Raw genomic sequence first — 23,420 nt, forward strand, 5'->3', positions numbered from 1 at the left:
GGCGTTCAGGTATGTCCAGTCAACGATTGCACGTTAAGTTCTAATTTTTCTTCCGACTTTAGACAATCGTAAAAAGAATCTTTTTTTTCAGAATCTATTCGTGAACAGAAAGGAAAAAATCTGTAGTACATGGAACAATAAAAAGTCCTTTATGTCATGCTATTTGCAGTGATTTGCACGGAATTGATGTACATGTACAAGCAGATGTCGTCAACGACCTTGCCCACGTTCCACCAAAGAGGTCTACCACCGAAGTAACATAACAGAAAAAATAATCACAAAACATTGCAGAACTAAAGTCATGTTCTTCGAGTGTTATAATTTTATTTTGAAACACTGACATCAGTCATTCTAGTGTCGTTAGATATGTTAATTGTGTGATAATACATCTGTGTAAAAATGTAAAAGCAAGAATACTGCCTTATCCAGTTTCTCAACAGTCTATTGTTTGTCAAATATAAAAACATACAAAATTTCTTGCAACAGAGTTTCAAATCATTAACAATACACAAAAAATAATGAATAATATTAAAATATGGTGAAGGAAAGACGTTAAACCTTGTCACACAAACATCACGATCATCATCATCATCATCATCATCATCATCGTCATCGTTATCATAATCATCATTACCATCACTACTTTCAGGATGTGAAGATAAACTTAATTTTAATTTCTATTGATTTCAGGGGACCTCCCAACAAAAAGAAGACTTCAAACCGCTAACGTTTGAAAGGCCCGTTATAAAAAGACATCAGGACAATCTGTTAGTCGAAGGAGATATGTCATTCGAATCATCTACTCAGGTAGACTTTACCGAGAAGGTGGGTCGTAGAGAGAGCCCAACACGCAGAAGGACATGGACAAAACAGGATGGGGAACAATTCTTCGAAACAACAAGTGGGTCTGAATTTAAAAAACAAATGATCACCGAAGCTAGACAAGTACAAAAACATCACAAAGACAATTTGATACTAGAAGGAACGTTCAGCGGCACCCCTGTGAGTAGAGACGACTACAAAGTTACACGAGGAGAGCGAGCTGACGTAAAGAGACCAGAAGACAATCTTCGGCCAGAAGGAACTTTTGACGGTACTCCAAGATCACGAGACGATTACAAACCAGGAAAAGGTGAGAGGGCGAAGGTAAAGAAACCAAAAGACAACTTAAAAACAGAGGGAACATTTGAAGGCACCCCACGGTCAAAGGACGATTATAAGCCAACAACTGGTGAAAGAGAAGAGGTACGAAAACCTAAGGACAACCTAAAACCTGAGGGAAAATTTGAAGGAACTCCAAGGTCCAGAGACGACTACCACCCAACCAAAGGCGACAGAGCTGAAGTGAAAAAACCAAAGGATAACCTCAAACCAGAGGGAGAATTCGACATGACACCCAGATCAAAGGAGGAATTCAAACCTGTGAGAGGAGAGAGAGCCGATGTTAAAAGACCCAAGGACAATCTTAGGCCTGAGGGCGACTTTGAACGGCCTGAACCAGAACGCTATGGGCCTGGGGAACGTCCCTCACCTGTCAGGCATCCCGACAACCTCAAGCTTGAGGGCGACTTTGAGCGCCCAGTGCCACAGAAGGTAGGTCCTGGCGAGAGAGCCGAAGTGAAGAGGCCAAAGGACAATCTGCGACCAGAAGGGGAGTTTGAACGGCCAGAGCATAAGAGGTATGGCCCTGGCGAGAGGCCAGAAATCGTGAGACATCCTGATAATTTGAAACTGGAAGGCGAGTTTGATCGTCCTGAACCAAAGAAAGTTGGTCCTGGGGAGAGGGCTGAAGTTAAGAAGCCTAAGGATAATCTTAAACCTGAGGGAGAGTTTGAACGCCCTGAACGGGAAAGGTATGGGCCTGGAGAGAGACCAACACCTGTCAGGCATCCTGACAACCTCAAGCTTGAGGGAGACTTTGAGCGCCCAGTGCCACAGAAGGTGGGACCTGGTGAGAGGGCCGAAGTCAAGAAACCAAAGGACAATCTCCGACCAGAAGGCGAGTTTGACACGTCTCCACGGTCAAGGGACGACTTCAAGCCAACAAGAGGTGAAAGGGCCGATGTCAAAAAGCCCAAGGACAATTTACGGCCTGAGGGCGACTTTGAGAGACCAGAGCCAGTGAGGTATGGTCCAGGAGAACGAGCTACACCAGTGAAACACCCTGACAATCTGAGGCTGGAGGGCGATTTCGAAAGGCCTGAGCCACAGAGGGTTGGGCCAGGAGAACGAGCAGATGTGAAGAAGCCCAAAGACAACTTGCGGCCTGAGGGTGATTTTGATGCCTCACCTCGTTCCAGAGATGACTTCAAGCCCACAAGAGGAGAGCGTGCTGATGTGAAGAGGCCAACTGACAATCTCAGGCCTGAGGGAGACTTTGAAGGAACTCCGAGATCCAGAGACGAGTTCAAGCCAACAAGAGGCGAGAGAGCTGATGTGAAGAAACCTAAAGACAATCTGCGCCCTGAGGGAGAATTCGAGAAGCGCCAGCCAGCGCCATATGGTCCAGGGGAGAGAGCTGAACCGGTCAGGCACCCAGACAACTTGAAGCTCGAGGGAGACTTCGAACGACCAACTCCACAGAAGGTAGGACCTGGTGAGCGAGCTCCAGTCAAGAAGCCTGAAGACAACCTGCGACCTGAGGGTGAGTTCGAAGGCACACCACGCTCAAGGGACGACTTCAGGCCAACGAGAGGAGATCGTGCAGATGTGCGAAAGCCAACAGACAACCTGAGACCCGAAGGCGAGTTTGAAGGTACTCCACGATCTAGGGACGACTTCAAGCCAACCAGGGGAGAAAGGGCAGATGTCAAGAAGCCAAAGGATAACCTACGTCCTGAGGGAGACTTTGAAAGGCCAGAGCCTGTGAGGTATGGACCTGGAGAGAGAACGGAACCTGTCAGGCATCCTGACAATTTGAAGCTTGAAGGCGACTTTGAACGGCCAACACCACAGAAGGTTGGTCCTGGAGAGAGGGCAGAGGTCAGAAAGCCCAAGGACAATCTGAAGATGGAGGGAGATTTCGAGGTACCAGAGAAACCACGATATGGGCCAGGTGAGCGAGCTCCCGTTGTCAAGCACAATGACAATCTGAGGCCAGAAGGAGAGTTTGGAGGACCAAGGTCGCGTGATGACTACACACCAACAAGGGGTGAGAGAGCACCAGTGGTGAGGCACGCCGATAACTTGAAGGTAGAAGGTGATTTTGTCGACTCTCGCACTAGAGACGACTATCAAGTGGTGAGAGGAGAGCGGCATGACATCGTTAAGAGAACAGACAATCTGAGGGTTGAAGGCACGATGGAAACACGCCGATCCAGAGACGACTATCAAGCAGTCAACATTGAGCGAGTTGAGATCAAGCGCTATGAGGACAATCTTCGGATGGAAGGAGAGTTCATTGACACCAGGAGGGATGACTATGTGGTGGTAAGAGGAGAACGTGCAGAAGTACGAAGACCGCAAGACAATCTCCGACCTGAAGGAGACTTTGAGGGCACACCTAGAAACAGAGATGACTACAAGCCAACGAGAGGAGAGCGCGCAGATGTGAAACGACCGACAGACAACCTACGTCCAGAAGGCGAGTTTGAAGGCACTCCACGATCCAGGGAGGAGTTCAAACCCATGAGGGGAGAGAGAGCCGATGTTAAAAGACCCAAGGACAATCTTAGGCCTGAGGGCGACTTTGAACGGCCTGAACCAGAACGCTATGGGCCTGGGGAACGTCCCTCACCTGTCAGGCATCCCGACAACCTCAAGCTTGAGGGCGACTTTGAGCGCCCAGTGCCACAGAAGGTAGGTCCTGGCGAGAGAGCCGAAGTGAAGAGGCCAAAGGACAATCTGCGACCAGAAGGGGAGTTTGAACGGCCAGAGCATAAGAGGTATGGCCCTGGTGAGAGGCCAGAAATCGTGAGACATCCTGATAATTTGAAACTGGAAGGCGAGTTTGATCGTCCTGAACCAAAGAAAGTTGGTCCTGGGGAGAGGGCTGAAGTTAAGAAGCCTAAGGATAATCTTAAACCTGAGGGAGAGTTTGAACGCCCTGAACGGGAAAGGTATGGGCCTGGAGAGAGACCAACACCTGTCAGGCATCCTGACAACCTCAAGCTTGAGGGAGACTTTGAGCGCCCAGTGCCACAGAAGGTGGGACCTGGTGAGAGGGCCGAAGTCAAGAAACCAAAGGACAATCTCCGACCAGAAGGCGAGTTTGACACGTCTCCACGGTCAAGGGACGACTTCAAGCCAACAAGAGGTGAAAGGGCCGATGTCAAAAAGCCCAAGGACAATTTACGGCCTGAGGGCGACTTTGAGAGACCAGAGCCAGTGAGGTATGGTCCAGGAGAACGAGCTACACCAGTGAAACACCCTGACAATCTGAGGCTGGAGGGCGATTTCGAAAGGCCTGAGCCACAGAGGGTTGGGCCAGGAGAACGAGCAGATGTGAAGAAGCCCAAAGACAACTTGCGGCCTGAGGGTGATTTTGACGCCTCACCTCGTTCCAGAGATGACTTCAAGCCCACAAGAGGAGAGCGTGCTGATGTGAAGAGGCCAACCGACAATCTCAGGCCTGAGGGAGACTTTGAAGGAACTCCGAGATCCAGAGACGAGTTCAAGCCAACAAGAGGCGAGAGAGCTGATGTGAAGAAACCTAAAGACAATCTGCGCCCTGAGGGAGAATTCGAGAAGCGCCAGCCAGCGCCATATGGTCCAGGGGAGAGAGCTGAACCGGTCAGGCACCCAGACAACTTGAAGCTCGAGGGAGACTTCGAACGACCAACTCCACAGAAGGTAGGACCTGGTGAGCGAGCTCCAGTCAAGAAGCCTGAAGACAACCTGCGACCTGAGGGTGAGTTCGAAGGCACACCACGCTCAAGGGACGACTTCAGGCCAACGAGAGGAGATCGTGCAGATGTGCGAAAGCCAACAGACAACCTGAGACCCGAAGGCGAGTTTGAAGGTACTCCACGATCTAGGGACGACTTCAAGCCAACCAGGGGAGAAAGGGCAGATGTCAAGAAGCCAAAGGATAACCTACGTCCTGAGGGAGACTTTGAAAGGCCAGAGCCTGTGAGGTATGGACCTGGAGAGAGAACGGAACCTGTCAGGCATCCTGACAATTTGAAGCTTGAAGGCGACTTTGAACGGCCAACACCACAGAAGGTTGGTCCTGGAGAGAGGGCAGAGGTCAGAAAGCCCAAGGACAATCTGAAGATGGAGGGAGATTTCGAGGTACCAGAGAAACCACGATATGGGCCAGGTGAGCGAGCTCCCGTTGTCAAGCACAATGACAATCTGAGGCCAGAAGGAGAGTTTGGAGGACCAAGGTCGCGTGATGACTACACACCAACAAGGGGTGAGAGAGCACCAGTGGTGAGGCACGCCGATAACTTGAAGGTAGAAGGTGATTTTGTCGACTCTCGCACCAGAGACGACTATCAAGTGGTGAGAGGAGAGCGGCATGACATCGTTAAGAGAACAGACAATCTGAGGGTTGAAGGCACGATGGAAACACGCCGATCCAGAGACGACTATCAAGCAGTCAACATTGAGCGAGTTGAGATCAAGCGCTATGAGGACAATCTTCGGATGGAAGGAGAGTTCATTGACACCAGGAGGGATGACTATGTGGTGGTAAGAGGAGAACGTGCAGAAGTACGAAGACCGCAAGACAATCTCCGACCTGAAGGAGACTTTGAGGGCACACCTAGAAACAGAGATGACTACAAGCCAACGAGAGGAGAGCGCGCAGATGTGAAACGACCGACAGACAACCTACGTCCAGAAGGCGAGTTTGAAGGCACTCCACGATCCAGGGAGGAGTTCAAACCCATGAGGGGAGAGAGAGCCGATGTTAAAAGACCCAAGGACAATCTTAGGCCTGAGGGCGACTTTGAACGGCCTGAACCAGAACGCTATGGGCCTGGGGAACGTCCCTCACCTGTCAGGCATCCCGACAACCTCAAGCTTGAGGGCGACTTTGAGCGCCCAGTGCCACAGAAGGTAGGTCCTGGCGAGAGAGCCGAAGTGAAGAGGCCAAAGGACAATCTGCGACCAGAAGGGGAGTTTGAACGGCCAGAGCATAAGAGGTATGGCCCTGGTGAGAGGCCAGAAATCGTGAGACATCCTGATAATTTGAAACTGGAAGGCGAGTTTGATCGTCCTGAACCAAAGAAAGTTGGTCCTGGGGAGAGGGCTGAAGTTAAGAAGCCTAAGGATAATCTTAAACCTGAGGGAGAGTTTGAACGCCCTGAACGGGAAAGGTATGGGCCTGGAGAGAGACCAACACCTGTCAGGCATCCTGACAACCTCAAGCTTGAGGGAGACTTTGAGCGCCCAGTGCCACAGAAGGTGGGACCTGGTGAGAGGGCCGAAGTCAAGAAACCAAAGGACAATCTCCGACCAGAAGGCGAGTTTGACACGTCTCCACGGTCAAGGGACGACTTCAAGCCAACAAGAGGTGAAAGGGCCGATGTCAAAAAGCCCAAGGACAATTTACGGCCTGAGGGCGACTTTGAGAGACCAGAGCCAGTGAGGTATGGTCCAGGAGAACGAGCTACACCAGTGAAACACCCTGACAATCTGAGGCTGGAGGGCGATTTCGAAAGGCCTGAGCCACAGAGGGTTGGGCCAGGAGAACGAGCAGATGTGAAGAAGCCCAAAGACAACTTGCGGCCTGAGGGTGATTTTGACGCCTCACCTCGTTCCAGAGATGACTTCAAGCCCACAAGAGGAGAGCGTGCTGATGTGAAGAGGCCAACCGACAATCTCAGGCCTGAGGGAGACTTTGAAGGAACTCCGAGATCCAGAGACGAGTTCAAGCCAACAAGAGGCGAGAGAGCTGATGTGAAGAAACCTAAAGACAATCTGCGCCCTGAGGGAGAATTCGAGAAGCGCCAGCCAGCGCCATATGGTCCAGGGGAGAGAGCTGAACCGGTCAGGCACCCAGACAACTTGAAGCTCGAGGGAGACTTCGAACGACCAACTCCACAGAAGGTAGGACCTGGTGAGCGAGCTCCAGTCAAGAAGCCTGAAGACAACCTGCGACCTGAGGGTGAGTTCGAAGGCACACCACGCTCAAGGGACGACTTCAGGCCAACGAGAGGAGATCGTGCAGATGTGCGAAAGCCAACAGACAACCTGAGACCCGAAGGCGAGTTTGAAGGTACTCCACGATCTAGGGACGACTTCAAGCCAACCAGGGGAGAAAGGGCAGATGTCAAGAAGCCAAAGGATAACCTACGTCCTGAGGGAGACTTTGAAAGGCCAGAGCCTGTGAGGTATGGACCTGGAGAGAGAACGGAACCTGTCAGGCATCCTGACAATTTGAAGCTTGAAGGCGACTTTGAACGGCCAACACCACAGAAGGTTGGTCCTGGAGAGAGGGCAGAGGTCAGAAAGCCCAAGGACAATCTGAAGATGGAGGGAGATTTCGAGGTACCAGAGAAACCACGATATGGGCCAGGTGAGCGAGCTCCCGTTGTCAAGCACAATGACAATCTGAGGCCAGAAGGAGAGTTTGGAGGACCAAGGTCGCGTGATGACTACACACCAACAAGGGGTGAGAGAGCACCAGTGGTGAGGCACGCCGATAACTTGAAGGTAGAAGGTGATTTTGTCGACTCTCGCACCAGAGACGACTATCAAGTGGTGAGAGGAGAGCGGCATGACATCGTTAAGAGAACAGACAATCTGAGGGTTGAAGGCACGATGGAAACACGCCGATCCAGAGACGACTATCAAGCAGTCAACATTGAGCGAGTTGAGATCAAGCGCTATGAGGACAATCTTCGGATGGAAGGAGAGTTCATTGACACCAGGAGGGATGACTATGTGGTGGTAAGAGGAGAACGTGCAGAAGTACGAAGACCGCAAGACAATCTCCGACCTGAAGGAGACTTTGAGGGCACACCTAGAAACAGAGATGACTACAAGCCAACGAGAGGAGAGCGCGCAGATGTGAAACGACCGACAGACAACCTACGTCCAGAAGGCGAGTTTGAAGGCACTCCACGATCCAGGGAGGAGTTCAAACCCATGAGGGGAGAGAGAGCCGATGTTAAAAGACCCAAGGACAATCTTAGGCCTGAGGGCGACTTTGAACGGCCTGAACCAGAACGCTATGGGCCTGGGGAACGTCCCTCACCTGTCAGGCATCCCGACAACCTCAAGCTTGAGGGCGACTTTGAGCGCCCAGTGCCACAGAAGGTAGGTCCTGGCGAGAGAGCCGAAGTGAAGAGGCCAAAGGACAATCTGCGACCAGAAGGGGAGTTTGAACGGCCAGAGCATAAGAGGTATGGCCCTGGTGAGAGGCCAGAAATCGTGAGACATCCTGATAATTTGAAACTGGAAGGCGAGTTTGATCGTCCTGAACCAAAGAAAGTTGGTCCTGGGGAGAGGGCTGAAGTTAAGAAGCCTAAGGATAATCTTAAACCTGAGGGAGAGTTTGAACGCCCTGAACGGGAAAGGTATGGGCCTGGAGAGAGACCAACACCTGTCAGGCATCCTGACAACCTCAAGCTTGAGGGAGACTTTGAGCGCCCAGTGCCACAGAAGGTGGGACCTGGTGAGAGGGCTGAAGTCAAGAAACCAAAGGACAATCTCCGACCAGAAGGCGAGTTTGACACGTCTCCACGGTCAAGGGACGACTTCAAGCCAACAAGAGGTGAAAGGGCCGATGTCAAAAAGCCCAAGGACAATTTACGGCCTGAGGGCGACTTTGAGAGACCAGAGCCAGTGAGGTATGGTCCAGGAGAACGAGCTACACCAGTGAAACACCCTGACAATCTGAGGCTGGAGGGCGATTTCGAAAGGCCTGAGCCACAGAGGGTTGGGCCAGGAGAACGAGCAGATGTGAAGAAGCCCAAAGACAACTTGCGGCCTGAGGGTGATTTTGACGCCTCACCTCGTTCCAGAGATGACTTCAAGCCCACAAGAGGAGAGCGTGCTGATGTGAAGAGGCCAACCGACAATCTCAGGCCTGAGGGAGACTTTGAAGGAACTCCGAGATCCAGAGACGAGTTCAAGCCAACAAGAGGTGAGAGAGCTGATGTGAAGAAACCTAAAGACAATCTGCGCCCTGAGGGAGAATTTGAGAAGCGCCAGCCAGCGCCATATGGTCCAGGGGAGAGAGCTGAACCGGTCAGGCACCCAGACAACTTGAAGCTCGAGGGAGACTTCGAACGACCAACTCCACAGAAGGTAGGACCTGGTGAGCGAGCTCCAGTCAAGAAGCCTGAAGACAACCTGCGACCTGAGGGTGAGTTCGAAGGCACACCACGCTCAAGGGACGACTTCAGGCCAACGAGAGGAGATCGTGCAGATGTGCGAAAGCCAACAGACAACCTGAGACCCGAAGGCGAGTTTGAAGGTACTCCACGATCTAGGGACGACTTCAAGCCAACCAGGGGAGAAAGGGCAGATGTCAAGAAGCCAAAGGATAACCTACGTCCTGAGGGAGACTTTGAAAGGCCAGAGCCTGTGAGGTATGGACCTGGAGAGAGAACGGAACCTGTCAGGCATCCTGACAATTTGAAGCTTGAAGGCGACTTTGAACGGCCAACACCACAGAAGGTTGGTCCTGGAGAGAGGGCAGAGGTCAGAAAGCCCAAGGACAATCTGAAGATGGAGGGAGATTTCGAGGTACCAGAGAAACCACGATATGGGCCAGGTGAGCGAGCTCCCGTTGTCAAGCACAATGACAATCTGAGGCCAGAAGGAGAGTTTGGAGGACCAAGGTCGCGTGATGACTACACACCAACAAGGGGTGAGAGAGCACCAGTGGTGAGGCACGCCGATAACTTGAAGGTAGAAGGTGATTTTGTCGACTCTCGCACCAGAGACGACTATCAAGTGGTGAGAGGAGAGCGTCATGACATCGTTAAGAGAACAGACAATCTGAGGGTTGAAGGCACGATGGAAACACGCCGATCCAGAGATGACTATCAAGCAGTCAACATTGAGCGAGTTGAGATCAAGCGCTATGAGGATAATCTTCGGATGGAAGGAGAGTTCATTGACACCAGGAGGGATGACTATGTGGTGGTAAGAGGAGAACGTGCAGAAGTACGAAGACCACAAGACAATCTCCGACCTGAGGGTGAATTTGAGGGCACACCTAAAAATAGAGTTGATTACAAACCAACAAGGGGAGAGCGTGCTGATGTAAAACGGCCTACAGATAACCTAAGACCAGAAGGTGAGTTTGAAGGCTCTCCACGGTCGAAGGAGGAGTTCAAACCCGTGAGAGGAGAAAGAGCCGATGTTAAAAGACCCAAGGACAATCTTAGGCCCGAGGGCGACTTTGAACGGCCTGAACCAGAACGCTATGGGCCTGGGGTACGTCCCTCACCTGTCAGGCATCCCGACAACCTCAAGCTTGAGGGCGACTTTGAGCGCCCAGTGCCACAGAAGGTAGGTCCTGGCGAGAGAGCCGAAGTGAAGAGGCCAAAGGACAATCTGCGACCAGAAGGGGAGTTTGAGCGGCCAGAGCATAAAAAGTATGGCCCTGGCGAGAGGCCAGAAATCGTTAGACATCCTGATAATTTGAAACTGGAAGGCGAGTTTGATCGTCCTGAACCGAAGAAAGTAGGTCCAGGAGAGAGGGCTGAAGTTAAGAAGCCTAAGGATAATCTTAAACCTGAAGGAGAGTTTGAACGTCCTGAACGGGAAAGATATGGGCCTGGAGAGAGACCCTCACCTGTTAGGCATCCTGACAACCTCAAACTCGAAGGCGACTTTGAGAGAAGAGTGCCACAGAAGGTGGGACCTGGTGAGAGGGCCGAAGTCAAGAAGCCAAGGGATAATTTGCGGCCTGAAGGTGAATTTGAGCGACCTGAGAAGAAGGGATATGGTCCTGGTGAGAGGCCAGAAATCGTGAGGCATCCTGATAATTTGAAACTGGAAGGCGAGTTTGATCGTCCTGAACCAAAGAAAGTTGGTCCTGGTGAGAGAGCTGAAGTTAAGAAACCGAAGGATAATCTTAAACCTGAAGGAGAGTTTGAACGTCCTGAACGGGAAAGATATGGGCCTGGAGAGAGACCCTCACCTGTTAGGCATCCTGACAACCTCAAACTCGAAGGCGACTTTGAGAGAAGAGTGCCACAGAAGGTGGGACCTGGTGAGAGGGCCGAAGTCAAGAAGCCAAGGGATAATTTGCGGCCTGAAGGTGAATTTGAGCGACCTGAGAAGAAGGGATATGGTCCTGGTGAGAGGCCAGAAATCGTGAGGCATCCTGATAATTTGAAACTGGAAGGCGAGTTTGATCGTCCTGAACCAAAGAAAGTTGGTCCTGGTGAGAGAGCTGAAGTTAAGAAACCGAAGGATAATCTGAAACCTGAAGGTGAGTTTGAGCGTCCTGAGCAAGTAAGGTATGGGCCTGGAGAGAGACCCTCTCCTGTCAGACATCCTGATAATCTCAAACTCGAGGGTGACTTTGAACGACGTGTGCCACAAAAGGTGGGACCTGGTGATCGGGCTGAGGTGAAGAAGCCAAAGGACAATCTCCGACCAGAAGGCGAGTTTGAGCGGCCAGAGCAAAAGAAATATGGTCCTGTCGAAAGACCTAAAATTGTGAAACATCCTGATAATTTGAAACTTGAAGGAGACTTTGATCGCCCAGAGCGACAGAAATTTGGCCCTGGACAGAGAGCTGATGTGAAGAAGCCAAAGGATAACCTGAAACCAGAAGGTCCCTTTGAGGGTTCACCTAGATCCAAAGATGAATTCAAACCAACCAAAGGTGAAAGATATGACGTTAAGAAACCTGTGGATAATCTGAAGCCTGAAGGGGAGTTTGAAAGCCGAAGGAAATCTAAGGACGAGTATACCATTGTACGTGGCGAAAGGGCCGATATTGTGAAACATACTGACAATCTCCGAATGGAGGGGTCGTTCGAAGAACGAAGGAGCAGAGACGATTATGCTGTTGTGAAAGGGGAGAGGACGGAAATTAAAAAGCATACTGACAATCTCAAAGTTGAAGGGAAGTTTGAGAGTAAACGTACACGTGATGACTACAATGTTGTTAAAGGTGAGAGGGCTGAAGTTGTAGTTCATCGAGACAATCTCAAGGTCGAAGGAACTTTTGAAGCTTCCCCCACAACGCGTGATGCTTTTAAGCCTACTACAGGAGACCGCGCAGAAGTTAAGAAGCATACTGACAATCTCAAAGTTGAAGGGCGCATTGACATCCACCGATCGCGAGACGATTACACTGTAGTAAAGGGAGAGCGTGCTGATATTAAGAGGTATGAGGATAACCTCCGTATAGAGGGAGACTTTACTGATAAACGCTCAAGCGATGATTTCAAACCAGTTAAAGGAGACAGGGCAGAAGTTAAAAAATACCAAGATAACCTTAAGTTGGAAGGTTCTTTTGAAGGAAGTCCAAGATCGAAAGACGATTTCAAACCAGGGGCTGGAGAGCGTCCTTCCATCCGAAAACCTCAAGACAATCTAAAAGTTGGTGGAGAGTTCCAGGGTAGAACAACCCAGAAATCGCAGTACACAGTCGTAAAAGGTGAGAGAGCCGAAGTCAAGAAACATGCTGACACGCTTTCTGTGGGAAGTGGCACAATGGACTTGAAAACGACAAGTAAAGATACTTTCCAAGGCCAGAGACGAGAATCGGCGTCATCTAGAGCTACAATCAATAAAAGACGGCATATGGATTCTCAGATTTCGCTCGGAGATGAAAATATTATTATAACTACGACCAACAGAGCTAACTATAAAACAGAAAAACGTGTATCGGATGTCGTTGATGGTGGAAAGACCATTCAGGACACTAAAAAGTCTACTACGACAGAAAAGAAGACGTTAGCCGACGGTACAGTTGTTACAGTTACGAGAGAATGTACCGAAACTATGAGAGGCCAAGAAGCAAAGACTTCACAGACGAAGGTAACACAGCAGGAGGCGAGCTCTAAGAGTACTCTACTAACATCGTCAGTTGATAAAGTACAGCAACATTCGGCCCAACACGTGTCGGATAACAGGAAAATTTCGACATCCGAAAGCGCAACGCACGTGTCAAAGCAAAATGCTTCACAAATTTCCAGATCCGAGAGTGCGACACATGTGTCAAAGGCAAATGCTTCGCAGGTGTCAAGATCTGAGAGTGCGACACACTTGTCGAAGGTAAACGCTTCTCAGGTGTCAAAATCCGAAAGTGCGACACACATAGAAAAGACTAGCTCTTCGCGCATGACCCAGGAATCAGTATCGTCCACCAGTGAACGTACACTCCAGAGCCAACAGCATTCGTCTGTGAGTGAGACCACACGCGGAGGTTCAAGAACTCACGCTAGCAGCAGTGAGTTCATGGAGGCCATCAGCGGCTCGTCACCCGCCGGGAAGTCACCCGGGGATGCGGCCGTCGCCAAGACTGGCCATCACCGCAAGAGCATAATCTCATCCACGTCAGCAGACTTGAGCAACGCCGTGCTCCACCGGAAGAGCATGACAACGTCGACGGAAGCCCTGCACACCATCTCCACTGCAGCGTCCGCACAAAGAAAGAGCATCAGCAACCTGCACGAAACAGGCCAGTTTATCAGCAACTCGTCACAGAGCCAGGACAGGCGAAGCCTGAGTGCCCTGCACCGGCAGGGCCAGCAGACACGCGACAATGTCTCTTCGGTAATCAGTGTCGATCACCAGCACCAGCAGCACGGAGCTGTGCGACGCTCCTCGACCTACAACCAACAGCAGCAGCAGCAGCAGCACCAGAACCAGCTGTCCCGCACAGAACGAATCGTCCGACAAGATAACTTATCCGTGGGTGGAGGCATGTTCCACGGGCAAAGCGAAGCCAGGGCCTATGGAAACTTCATCAGCAATGGCAACAGCTCTACAGTGGTGCGAAACGAGCGTGTCACCAGGAGGTCCAATACGTCGCACATCAGCCTCGGCGACTCTTCATCCACCATAATCGCCTCGTCATACAAAAACGAATACGTTCCAAGGAACACAGGTCCTTGCCCCGCGAGTTTGCTCGACACTAAAGACTCGCCGTTCAAGCACAAACGCGACACTCCAAAGCACAAGTTCTATGCTCCAGTCGGTTCGAATTAATCTTTTTTACCCTTATGTTCCTCCGATACCGAGAGATACTTGCGGTTCGGACAGCCTTTCGCACAAGACTGTACAAGCAATGATTGCTTTGTAATTTTTGAAATCATAACCCTTAATAAACCGTAGCAACGTTCTCTTATTCTCCCTCCCCACAGACACAAACGTATACAAGGAACACGACGGCAATAATCTCCAGTATAGTGTTTCAACAGTATGTCTTGGGCCTTTACTGCCACATCCTCTTGTGCTAAAATGGGTATCGCGGTTCCTTATTCTTCCATTATTAATGCTAATAACCTTCTGGTGGCTAAACTGTGATAGTATGTAACCGTCCCTCGTTACACATTTGTTGATTGCCTTGGAAAGACAAATCTAACATAGTTATGTTGTAAGGATTTTTAACAACAGATGAAGATATATTTTATTAAAAATTTAGTGATTGGTAGAGCTTACTGGTTGTACTGTTTTTATAAGAACATTTTTATTCCCATGTTGCTGTCTTTAAAATGTTTATTTTAAACCTCATGATTAATACTGATTTTGCTTTGTGGTTACTTTCAAATCACGGTTGAGAGTTTGCCTATTTGCCTTTACTCGTTTGTAAACTTTAAAACATGACCTTTTTTAATCTGATTTACATGGATAATTTATTTCAATAAGTTTATTACAGAATTTTTCGGCTTTTGTTTATGACTAAGGTGCATTAATCGCTGTAGCATCAAACAAAAACAAAATAAAATTTTGTTGTACAAATATATGTGTAGTATTAACACATTTTACATGTAGATCCTACTTCTTCGATAAATCTATCTACACTTGTTTCAGAAAAATCCAAGAGAACTGCCTTCATCTGCGTATGTGAATACTGTCTCCAACTCACTAGGTTGTATATTCCCCTTCTACCGCGTCCCATCCAGTCTCTTCACTAATAAATTAATCAACAATGAATATTCCTTTAGTCATAAAATGCGCCAAATGGGCTTTTTGATCAGTTGTTGACCTTTCTGATAAGGTATCAAAAGCAACTCTCGAGCTTTCGCTGCAACGGTTAGCAAATTTCATGTTTAAATAAGGTATTCTTTTGAGAGTTCATTTCTTTGCTTTATATGGGAATATTTAGATTTTTATTCTCATGCACTGCACCCAAATTAATCTCACGTACGGCTGCAACTGTAAAATTTATAAGAAACTGTATTAAACACAAAAACATGTCTCGTTCACTTACATTCGTGTTCCAATATATTTCGTTAGTTCCATGTTCCGTATATCATATTCACTGTTAACGTTATGAAGTCGACTGTGTCAGTTGAACAAAAGATTGTCTGACTGTTTCTGAAATTTTTTGTTCAACTGATACATGGCTACATTCTGAGCAATTACAGGTTGTTGACTGTATAAATTGCTGGTTATTTCTATCCAAGAAGTCCTTTACGGTGAAGGAGGAGTTGTTAAAGAGACACACCTTAAATCTACGTTTGAAAATACGTCTGCTGACTGTCAGGCATTTTACTTCAATGAGCAGATTATCTAAGAGTTTACATTGCATTCATTTTTGTGTCACAATTAAATTCACTAGAGGGAAGTGCGATACATTTTTTCTTCTGGTATTGCATTTGTGAAAATCTCTATTACTCTCAAACTGTAATGGACTGTTGACAATAAGTGTTGTGAGTGAATAAATGCACCTCAAGGTTGTGGTTAATATTAGCAATTGTTTAAATAGCAGCTTGCACATGTACGTGTGTGAAAACCATCTCTGTTTCTAATTACTTTCTTTTATACAATGAATACTTCTTGCCTAAGTGAGGAGTTGCACAGAATATCATCCTGTATGTTAGTGAACGAATGAGTTAACAGCTATGTTTTGTGACGAACAAGATTTGCTTGACTGCTGAAGTCTAGCGGGTTAATATGCAAACATCATGAATAAGATCGAACACACACACACACACACACATATATATATATATATATATATATATATATATATATATATATATATATATATATATATTTATTTATTTTCTCTACCTTTTTTCAATAGCACTCTCGCTTAACCTAGAGCTAATGAACTTCAAAAGAAAGGTAGCCGTCGGCGATTTCAAGAACGCAAGTCTGAGAAATTCAAATAGTAGGCTATTTGTTGCAGCAATGCGACATATTGCGCTATTTTTCTCCAATTTGTCAGTACGTGGTTTATTTAACTATTTCTTCATCGGCACCTAATTACAATTCAGTTAGAATCGTGCTAAAACATGTAATGCAGTATCAGGTTTCATGTACTTTTCAGTAAGTAGACCCTGCTTTGAGACCAGAATACATTACGTGATAATGCTGCGGATGCTTGGGCACAAGTATGAAACCTTGAACACATTCATATATCTCTATCCACACACATTTATGCTTCATGTGAAGGTTTTTCATGATTATTTCTCCTATTTTTCAACGATGCATTATTGCTGCCCTGAAGAGTTTTAATTGTCGAATGGGGTCGAAGGCGGCCGAGGACAGCCGAACGTGGCTGAGGATGGGTTACATGAGTCGTGCTTAAACTAAAAACGGTCTGCAAACAATAACAGAATCGTTCCGGGTCCAGACCGTACAATTTCTCTGAACGTGGTCATGGGGGTCATGATACAAATCAGTCTAAAGGTTTATTTACAAAACTTGCTGTAAACATAAAGTGCTAATATAAGGTGACGTATGTTAATGAACAATGATAAAATTATCTCAGAAGAAGCCATTGTGCTGTTCCTGTATGCTCTGTCGCCATTTTTTTTTTTTTTCAATGAGAATCATCACTACCTCTTATCGTAGGTACTATACAGACAATCGAAAAGTTGATAGAAAATACGAAAGATTAGATTTTGACCTAAGTTTAGGTCATTAGAAATGAAACACAAGTTTGGACTGGGAAGGATGGTGCTGGAAATCAAACGCGCCCGTTTGAAAGGAAATACCCCAGCATTTGCCTTAATCGATTTTGGAATCTACGGAAAACGGAAATCTGGTTGGCCGAGTAAACACCTCCTTGTAATCCCAAATGCAAATCCAGTCTTTCAACCACTGCGACGTCTGGCAATGCTGGCAAGCTGAAATGTAGGTGTGTGGTTCACCTGTTTCTTGAATCTGTCCACGCTTGTCGTGGTTATACCTACTGTTATTAGTGTTTACATATTAGCCACTGCAAGACGTCCAAATCAGGTGCATACCTGGAATGAGACGAACTTCTTACTACTTCAGCTCCAGCTTGCCCAGGCCTTCTGTCTGCTTTATTCTTTTGCAATTCGTCTCTGGCATGAGGAACGACACCAGCTACGTTTGCCCGTCCGGGTTTTAGTATTTCACAGCAAATGTGTATTAATTTTTAACTTAAAGGCAAATGTGCAAATCAAATACAAGACCTTTTCCTGTCCAGGTTAAAAGACATTTCGTAAGTACGGCCCAATGCCTCAGAGCCTTAGTATTGGTAGAATACTTTGGAAATTTTTATCTCTCGTGAAACTCTTAACTACAGGCGAAATAGGTCACAAACGGTAACTGGATAGCTTACTTTATTTATTTTGCAATGGAAACTAAGTCCATACAGCCATGAAGGTCGATTTCAACTATTATTATTAATACATTGAAAAGCTTCACTCATACACGCACCCGCGCTTGTTGCTTACTTCGAATTGTGTATTACATCACATCGGGCGCTATTAGTTCAAGGTTCTAGTCACACTCACATTTCCAGTAGTATGTATTACAATGTGACACAAAACGTACTTCATTTTGAATTAGTTCCAGTATTTCTTGAATGGTTATAAAAGAACTGGCCTAACAACATTCTCACCGTACCAAGCGCTGCTCAGGAAGCACCAAAGGTGAACGAGAGTTGTAGCTTATCGTACCACAGACCGTAAGGGCTGAGTTGATGCCAGTGTGTCTGGGACGAATGCATTCTACGAGGCAGCGCTTACCAGGTCTACGTCGTGAGCGCTGACAAGCATCACTTGGGTGCAGGCAGAATCTGCTTTATCACTGAACACCACAGCGCTCCATTCCACCTTCCAAGTGATCCTCTGACAGCATCAGTCGAATCGTGCACGTCGATGCAGCGGCGTGAGTGGATGGTGGGCTAAAGATGTCCACGCTCATAGTCCCACTGCTAGTAACTACAGCAGTTCGCAACAGTTCGTGTTGACACGTCTGGACTCACCAGCCTCTCATCTGCGCTGTGATAGCTGTACGATCTGGAACTGCTGCCCTTACAATTAGGCGATCCTGACGGGCGTCTGTGCTGAGTGGACGTCCAGAACCTCGTCTACGGATGTGAGAAGTTCACGTGACCGCTGATACCAGCACCGTTGCACAATTGACGCAGCACATTCGACTTGTGTGGCAGTTCTCCGCAAGGGCCACCCCGCCACTCGGAAGGCAACAATTTGATTCCTTTAAAATTCGCTCAGTTGGCTGTAGGAAGCCCGAGCGAGACTCCGTGGCATGATTGCCTGCTTGCTTCACACGACTGAGCCTTCTAGCCACAGATGGCGCTTTAGTAGCTGTCTCTAAACTATCTGTTGGCGCAGGATGCTGAAACCATTATCAATCAGAGCATCTACTATCCCCTAGGTGGCATATCCCGTCATTGGATCAAAATCGACGTCGTCTTCCCAGGTGTATTCATTATTTTTCGGGTAGTGTAGATAGAAAACTTGCCACAACAAGAAACTGTGCAGTGTACTAGATTCATAACAACTGTGAGGAATACGACGTTTGTTCTGAGGTCAGCCTGGACAGCATATGATTCACCTTGAAAATCTTCCAGCACTCACTCCAGAGCGAAATCGATTAACATTGGGGTTGGAAAATAATATTCAGAAAGTGATAGGCCACTTGAACATCGATTGAAAACAGAGGTAAGTAAGTGATAAAAATGCTATTACGCTGTTCTAAGTTTGATATTACTTAACTTTATTTGTTTACCGCATGACCTTTATGGCCCGCCGTCTAGGTACTATGATGTACCCTACATTCCATTAATTAAACAACTAATAATCATAATTACAATAATGAAATGATACATTATTTTCACAGCCATTCATAATTTGTATATATGACTCTGTTTAGTGCTACAGTAATAATTCTTTAGGCTTTTTTTGCAGCCTATTACTACTTAATATGAAAGATATAAACTATGCAGGAAAGTTGAAGACATCTAACTAAAAGACAGTAACAGGGCGAAAGAATAGAAAATACGAGGAGATATGGATATGTCCCCATCAGGGCTGCCGGAGGTTGTGGCCTTGGAGTATACATCAAGTCCACGCACCACAGCTTGTTGCCTGTATTGTATTACTGTTTCCACTTCTATGTGGTCAGGTGTGGGTCAGACTCTAAAAGACTAGAGCCCTTCTTCCGCATACCGGAACGTTATGCTACATTGTTAAGTTACAAGTTATATTCGCACAGCAGGTGTGTTCTAGCTACAATTCTTGAAGTACGACACAAATCTGCAGTTACCTAAACTTAAAAGTTTGAACTATGTCAGATACGGTAATAACATCTTTTTTTCGTTTTTGTAGCGTTGAAGATGCTCATTGATTACTAAAACGTTTGAATGTTGGTAACTGGTTCTTCGGTGGAACGTTCGTTCGCCACATAACGTGGACTTTTCGTAGCCGCGAGCTTCCTGTTGAACAAAGCTGCGCTTAACATCCTCTAGCTTCCCCTGAATGCCAAGTTGTCTGAAGTCCCATAAATACTAAATGAATTTAGCCCGACGTTCTATCACAAGGAAAACTCGCCACAGAAATCTAAGTACCGGACTTCACATCGAGCGATCGGGATTGAACTTTATTAAGTACTTCCTAGTAACTTTCTGTTACAGGGTACATGAGGTTTGTGAGCACAGGAAAAGGGAAGGCGATTCGATTTGCACGTTGGGGAAAAGTTCAACGACCTAAATTGCTGCTTAAAGAACATTTATTCACAAAGTGGAGCGTACTCCTGACATTCATCAAACTGGGATATGCATCAGATCCTAACACCAAGATTCCGTAAGGATAAACTATTAATCATCATTATTCATCGTGGTGTATGTTTAATCAGAGACGCAACATGGGCGCTCATGTGCTCACATGCAAAGACTCAAATATTCACAGAATAACCGAAGATAATATTCACGATTTTCTAGCAAAAACTGAGCCGTCAAAATTGGGTTGTGATTCGCAGTGGAAAGAAACATGAAACTCAATCAGGATCACGGCATGATGTGAATCGTGACTGGATGAGGAACAAATTAGGTCCCATCTGAACCTAGTTAAATTCTGGTAAAATCATCACTCGTGAGAACATAATGCATCTAACAGATGACTTAAAGTTACAGAAGTTTCCACTTCGAGAAATCTGAGCTAACTCTCATCCACAATTGCCTTCTAAAGTCCGCACCGAAGCAACACCAATAACCAGCCACTAATTCAGCGACTCTTCTTCTACTGTTCTGCGACTGACTAACCCTGTACCAAATCCAACCCGCCTCTTCTCCATGCCCAGAGACCGAAAAAACGGAGGGGCGAAATGATCACTCAACAAGACGAATTTTACAGAAGTACCATGGCTTCTTCCAATTAGAAGACAGGAGAGGCAACGCCTCTTTCTTCTTGCTCAAAATTTTCCATTGTTTCAACGTCTAAAATTTTAAAAAACGTATCCCTGTGCGTGGGTCTGAAGGAACCAATTGCGAGGCTGCCCATTAAGGACGCCGACGAAGATAACATCCCGCCCGAGTGGCACCTCAAGCCAGCTTTCAAAATTAAACTGAACCCACGCTTCAAACGCAAAGCTGAGTCAAGGAAGTCCACCCGACACCAAGTTGCATGCGCTTGCAATAACACACACAATCATTCAGTCCAGCGATCATCCATGTTTAGGAAATGTGATTAAAGGTGCATGGTGTGCTGAATATAAAATGTAATAAAAATTAAAATAGAACACATTCAACGTCGGTTCCCAGCATTATCTTCCTCTCCTGCACGAAAAAAAAAAGCCACGCAAAACACAGACAGAGAAAAGGCACTCTGAAGTACTTGGATTGTCTGCTGCCTTTCAACTTAACACTCCTAATTCACTTGCATTCACTGCGTGGTCTTACTCTCCGTTTGCACACGCGGCACACTAAGAAGTCCACGATGACACCTTTCATTGCATTCTATTAAGATTCTGTCTGAGATTTAATTTGCAATATCGTTAATTATATGCCATTTTTCGGGCAGTCTTATAGCCGCGTACAGATCCAGTGTTTCCAGAATGTTATATCTAAAGGTATTAAACGATGCGCTGTGGAACACCGTGTTCTGGAGTTCTTTCGTCTGTATACCCGCAGTCGCCTGTCTGCCTGAACTTGAAACAAGTGATTATATGTTCAGCATCGTACACTATCTTGTGACTTTTGTTGAATCTGCTACCCCCACCAACCACCGCGCCGGTGTCTTCCGGGTAAGCAAGATAAGTACGAGACCTTTCTAGGATATCCGACTGTTTATGGTCACCGACAACTAAAATACAGAGTCCTGGAGTAAGAGCAAAGGATACAAGAAATACAAGATACTGATGACACAAGGATGAAAATACGTGTTCATAGCCGGTAGTAGGTATAAAATATCGTCCGAAATTGTACTAAATGCTTCCTCCGAAAGGCAGCGGCCTTGCCGCAGTGGATCCACTAATTCCCGTCAGATCATCGAAGTTAAGCGCTGTAGGACGTGGCTGTCACTTGGATGGGTGACCATCCGGGCCGCCATGCGCTGTTGTAATTTTCCGGGGTGCACTCTGCCTCGTGGTGCCACCTGAGGAGCTACTCGACCAAACAGTAGCGGCTCCGGTCACAGAAAACCATCATAACGACCGGGAGAGCTGTGTGGTGACCACACGCCCCTCCTATCCACATCCTCAGTGAGGATGACACGGCGGTCGTATGGTCCCGATGGGCCACTTGTGGCCTGAAGACTGAGTGCCCTTCCTCCGAAAATTATTTTGAGCAATTAGTTCAGGAGCTCACTCGAAGTGTAAATATTTGTGAAAACGATCTCACTCGAAGTGTAAATATCTTTAACTCTTGGCAACAAATAATGCCGACCAAGTACGGGCCGGCATTACAGATGCAGTGGTTAGTGATCACGAGTCCATTGCAATGAAAATGAATATCGTAACAACCAAACTCATCAAATATAAATGCAGGATAGATCTGCTTAAATAAAAGAGATAATAACTTGACGCCTTCCTATGACGCAGTCTCCATTTCTTCCGAACTAAATATGTAAGCATATACCAGATGACGCTTAAATTCAAACACATAGCATCGACAGCAATTCAGAAATTTATAGGAAATAAATTAATGACAGAACTGATCCCCGCTGTACAGCCGGCCGAAGTGGTCGAGCGGTTCTAGGCGCTACTGTCTGGAACCGCGCGACCGCTACGGTCGCAGGTTCGAATCCTGCCTCGGGTATGGATGTGTGTGATGTCCTTATGTTATTTAGGTTTAAGTAGTTCTAAGTTCTAGGGGACTGATGACCTCAGAAGTTAAGTCCCATAGTGCTCAGAGCCATTTGGACCATTTGAACCGCTGTACACAAAATAGTTCAGAAACTGTTGAAGAAACAACGAAAAGCATACCAGATTTAAAAGGACGTAAAATCCCCAAGATTTACGAACTGTTACAGGAGCTCGAATTTAAGGGCAGATTGCAGTCCGAGATGCTTGTAATAGTTTCCACATCTAAATTCTGTCTCCAAATCTGATAGCAAAACCAAAGAGATTCTGGTCACATGTAACGTATATCAGCTGCAAGATACAGTTAATCCCTTCACTGCACGATAGTGACACGGCGACTACAGTGGAGTTACTAAATACGGGTTCCTGAAATTCCTTCACCAAAGAAGACGAAGCAAATAGTCCAGAATTCGAATCAAGATCTGCTACCAACATGAGTAATCCTTAGTGTAGCGAAGCAACTCAAATCACTTAATACAGGCAAGTCTTCCGTTCCAGACTGTACGCCAATTAGATACCGTTTCAGAGTACGTTAATATAATAGCTCCATAACTAGCAAACATATACAACCGCGCCCTCGACGAAAGATCTGCACATGAAGACTGGAAAGTTGCGCAGGTCACACCAATACTCAAGAAAGAAAACTGAATTAAAAACCCACCGAGCGAGGTGGCGCAGTGGTTAGCACACTGGACTCGCATTCGGGAGGACGACGGTTCAATTCCGCGTCCGGCCATCCTGACTTAGGTTTTCCGTAATTTCCCTAAATCGCTTCAGGAAAATGCCGGGATGGTTACTTTGAAAGGGCA

At 46.9% G+C, this 23,420-nt stretch overlaps 1 protein-coding gene across 1 annotated transcript in view; it reads left to right on the forward strand.

Annotated features, from left to right (window-relative positions):
* Positions 1–14,831, forward strand: part of LOC124613564 — a 68,645-nt gene extending 53,814 nt beyond the window's left edge. The window contains exon 5 of the mRNA XM_047142278.1: positions 691–14,831. Coding sequence (XP_046998234.1) covers positions 691–14,076 — 13,386 coding nt within the window. The 3' untranslated portion in view covers positions 14,077–14,831. The remainder of the gene's footprint in view (positions 1–690) is intronic.
* Positions 14,832–23,420: the final 8,589 nt, after the last annotated feature.

The sequence above is a fragment of the Schistocerca americana genome, chromosome 4 (genome assembly GCF_021461395.2).
Source record: "Schistocerca americana isolate TAMUIC-IGC-003095 chromosome 4, iqSchAmer2.1, whole genome shotgun sequence".
NCBI lineage: Eukaryota > Metazoa > Arthropoda > Insecta > Orthoptera > Acrididae > Schistocerca > Schistocerca americana.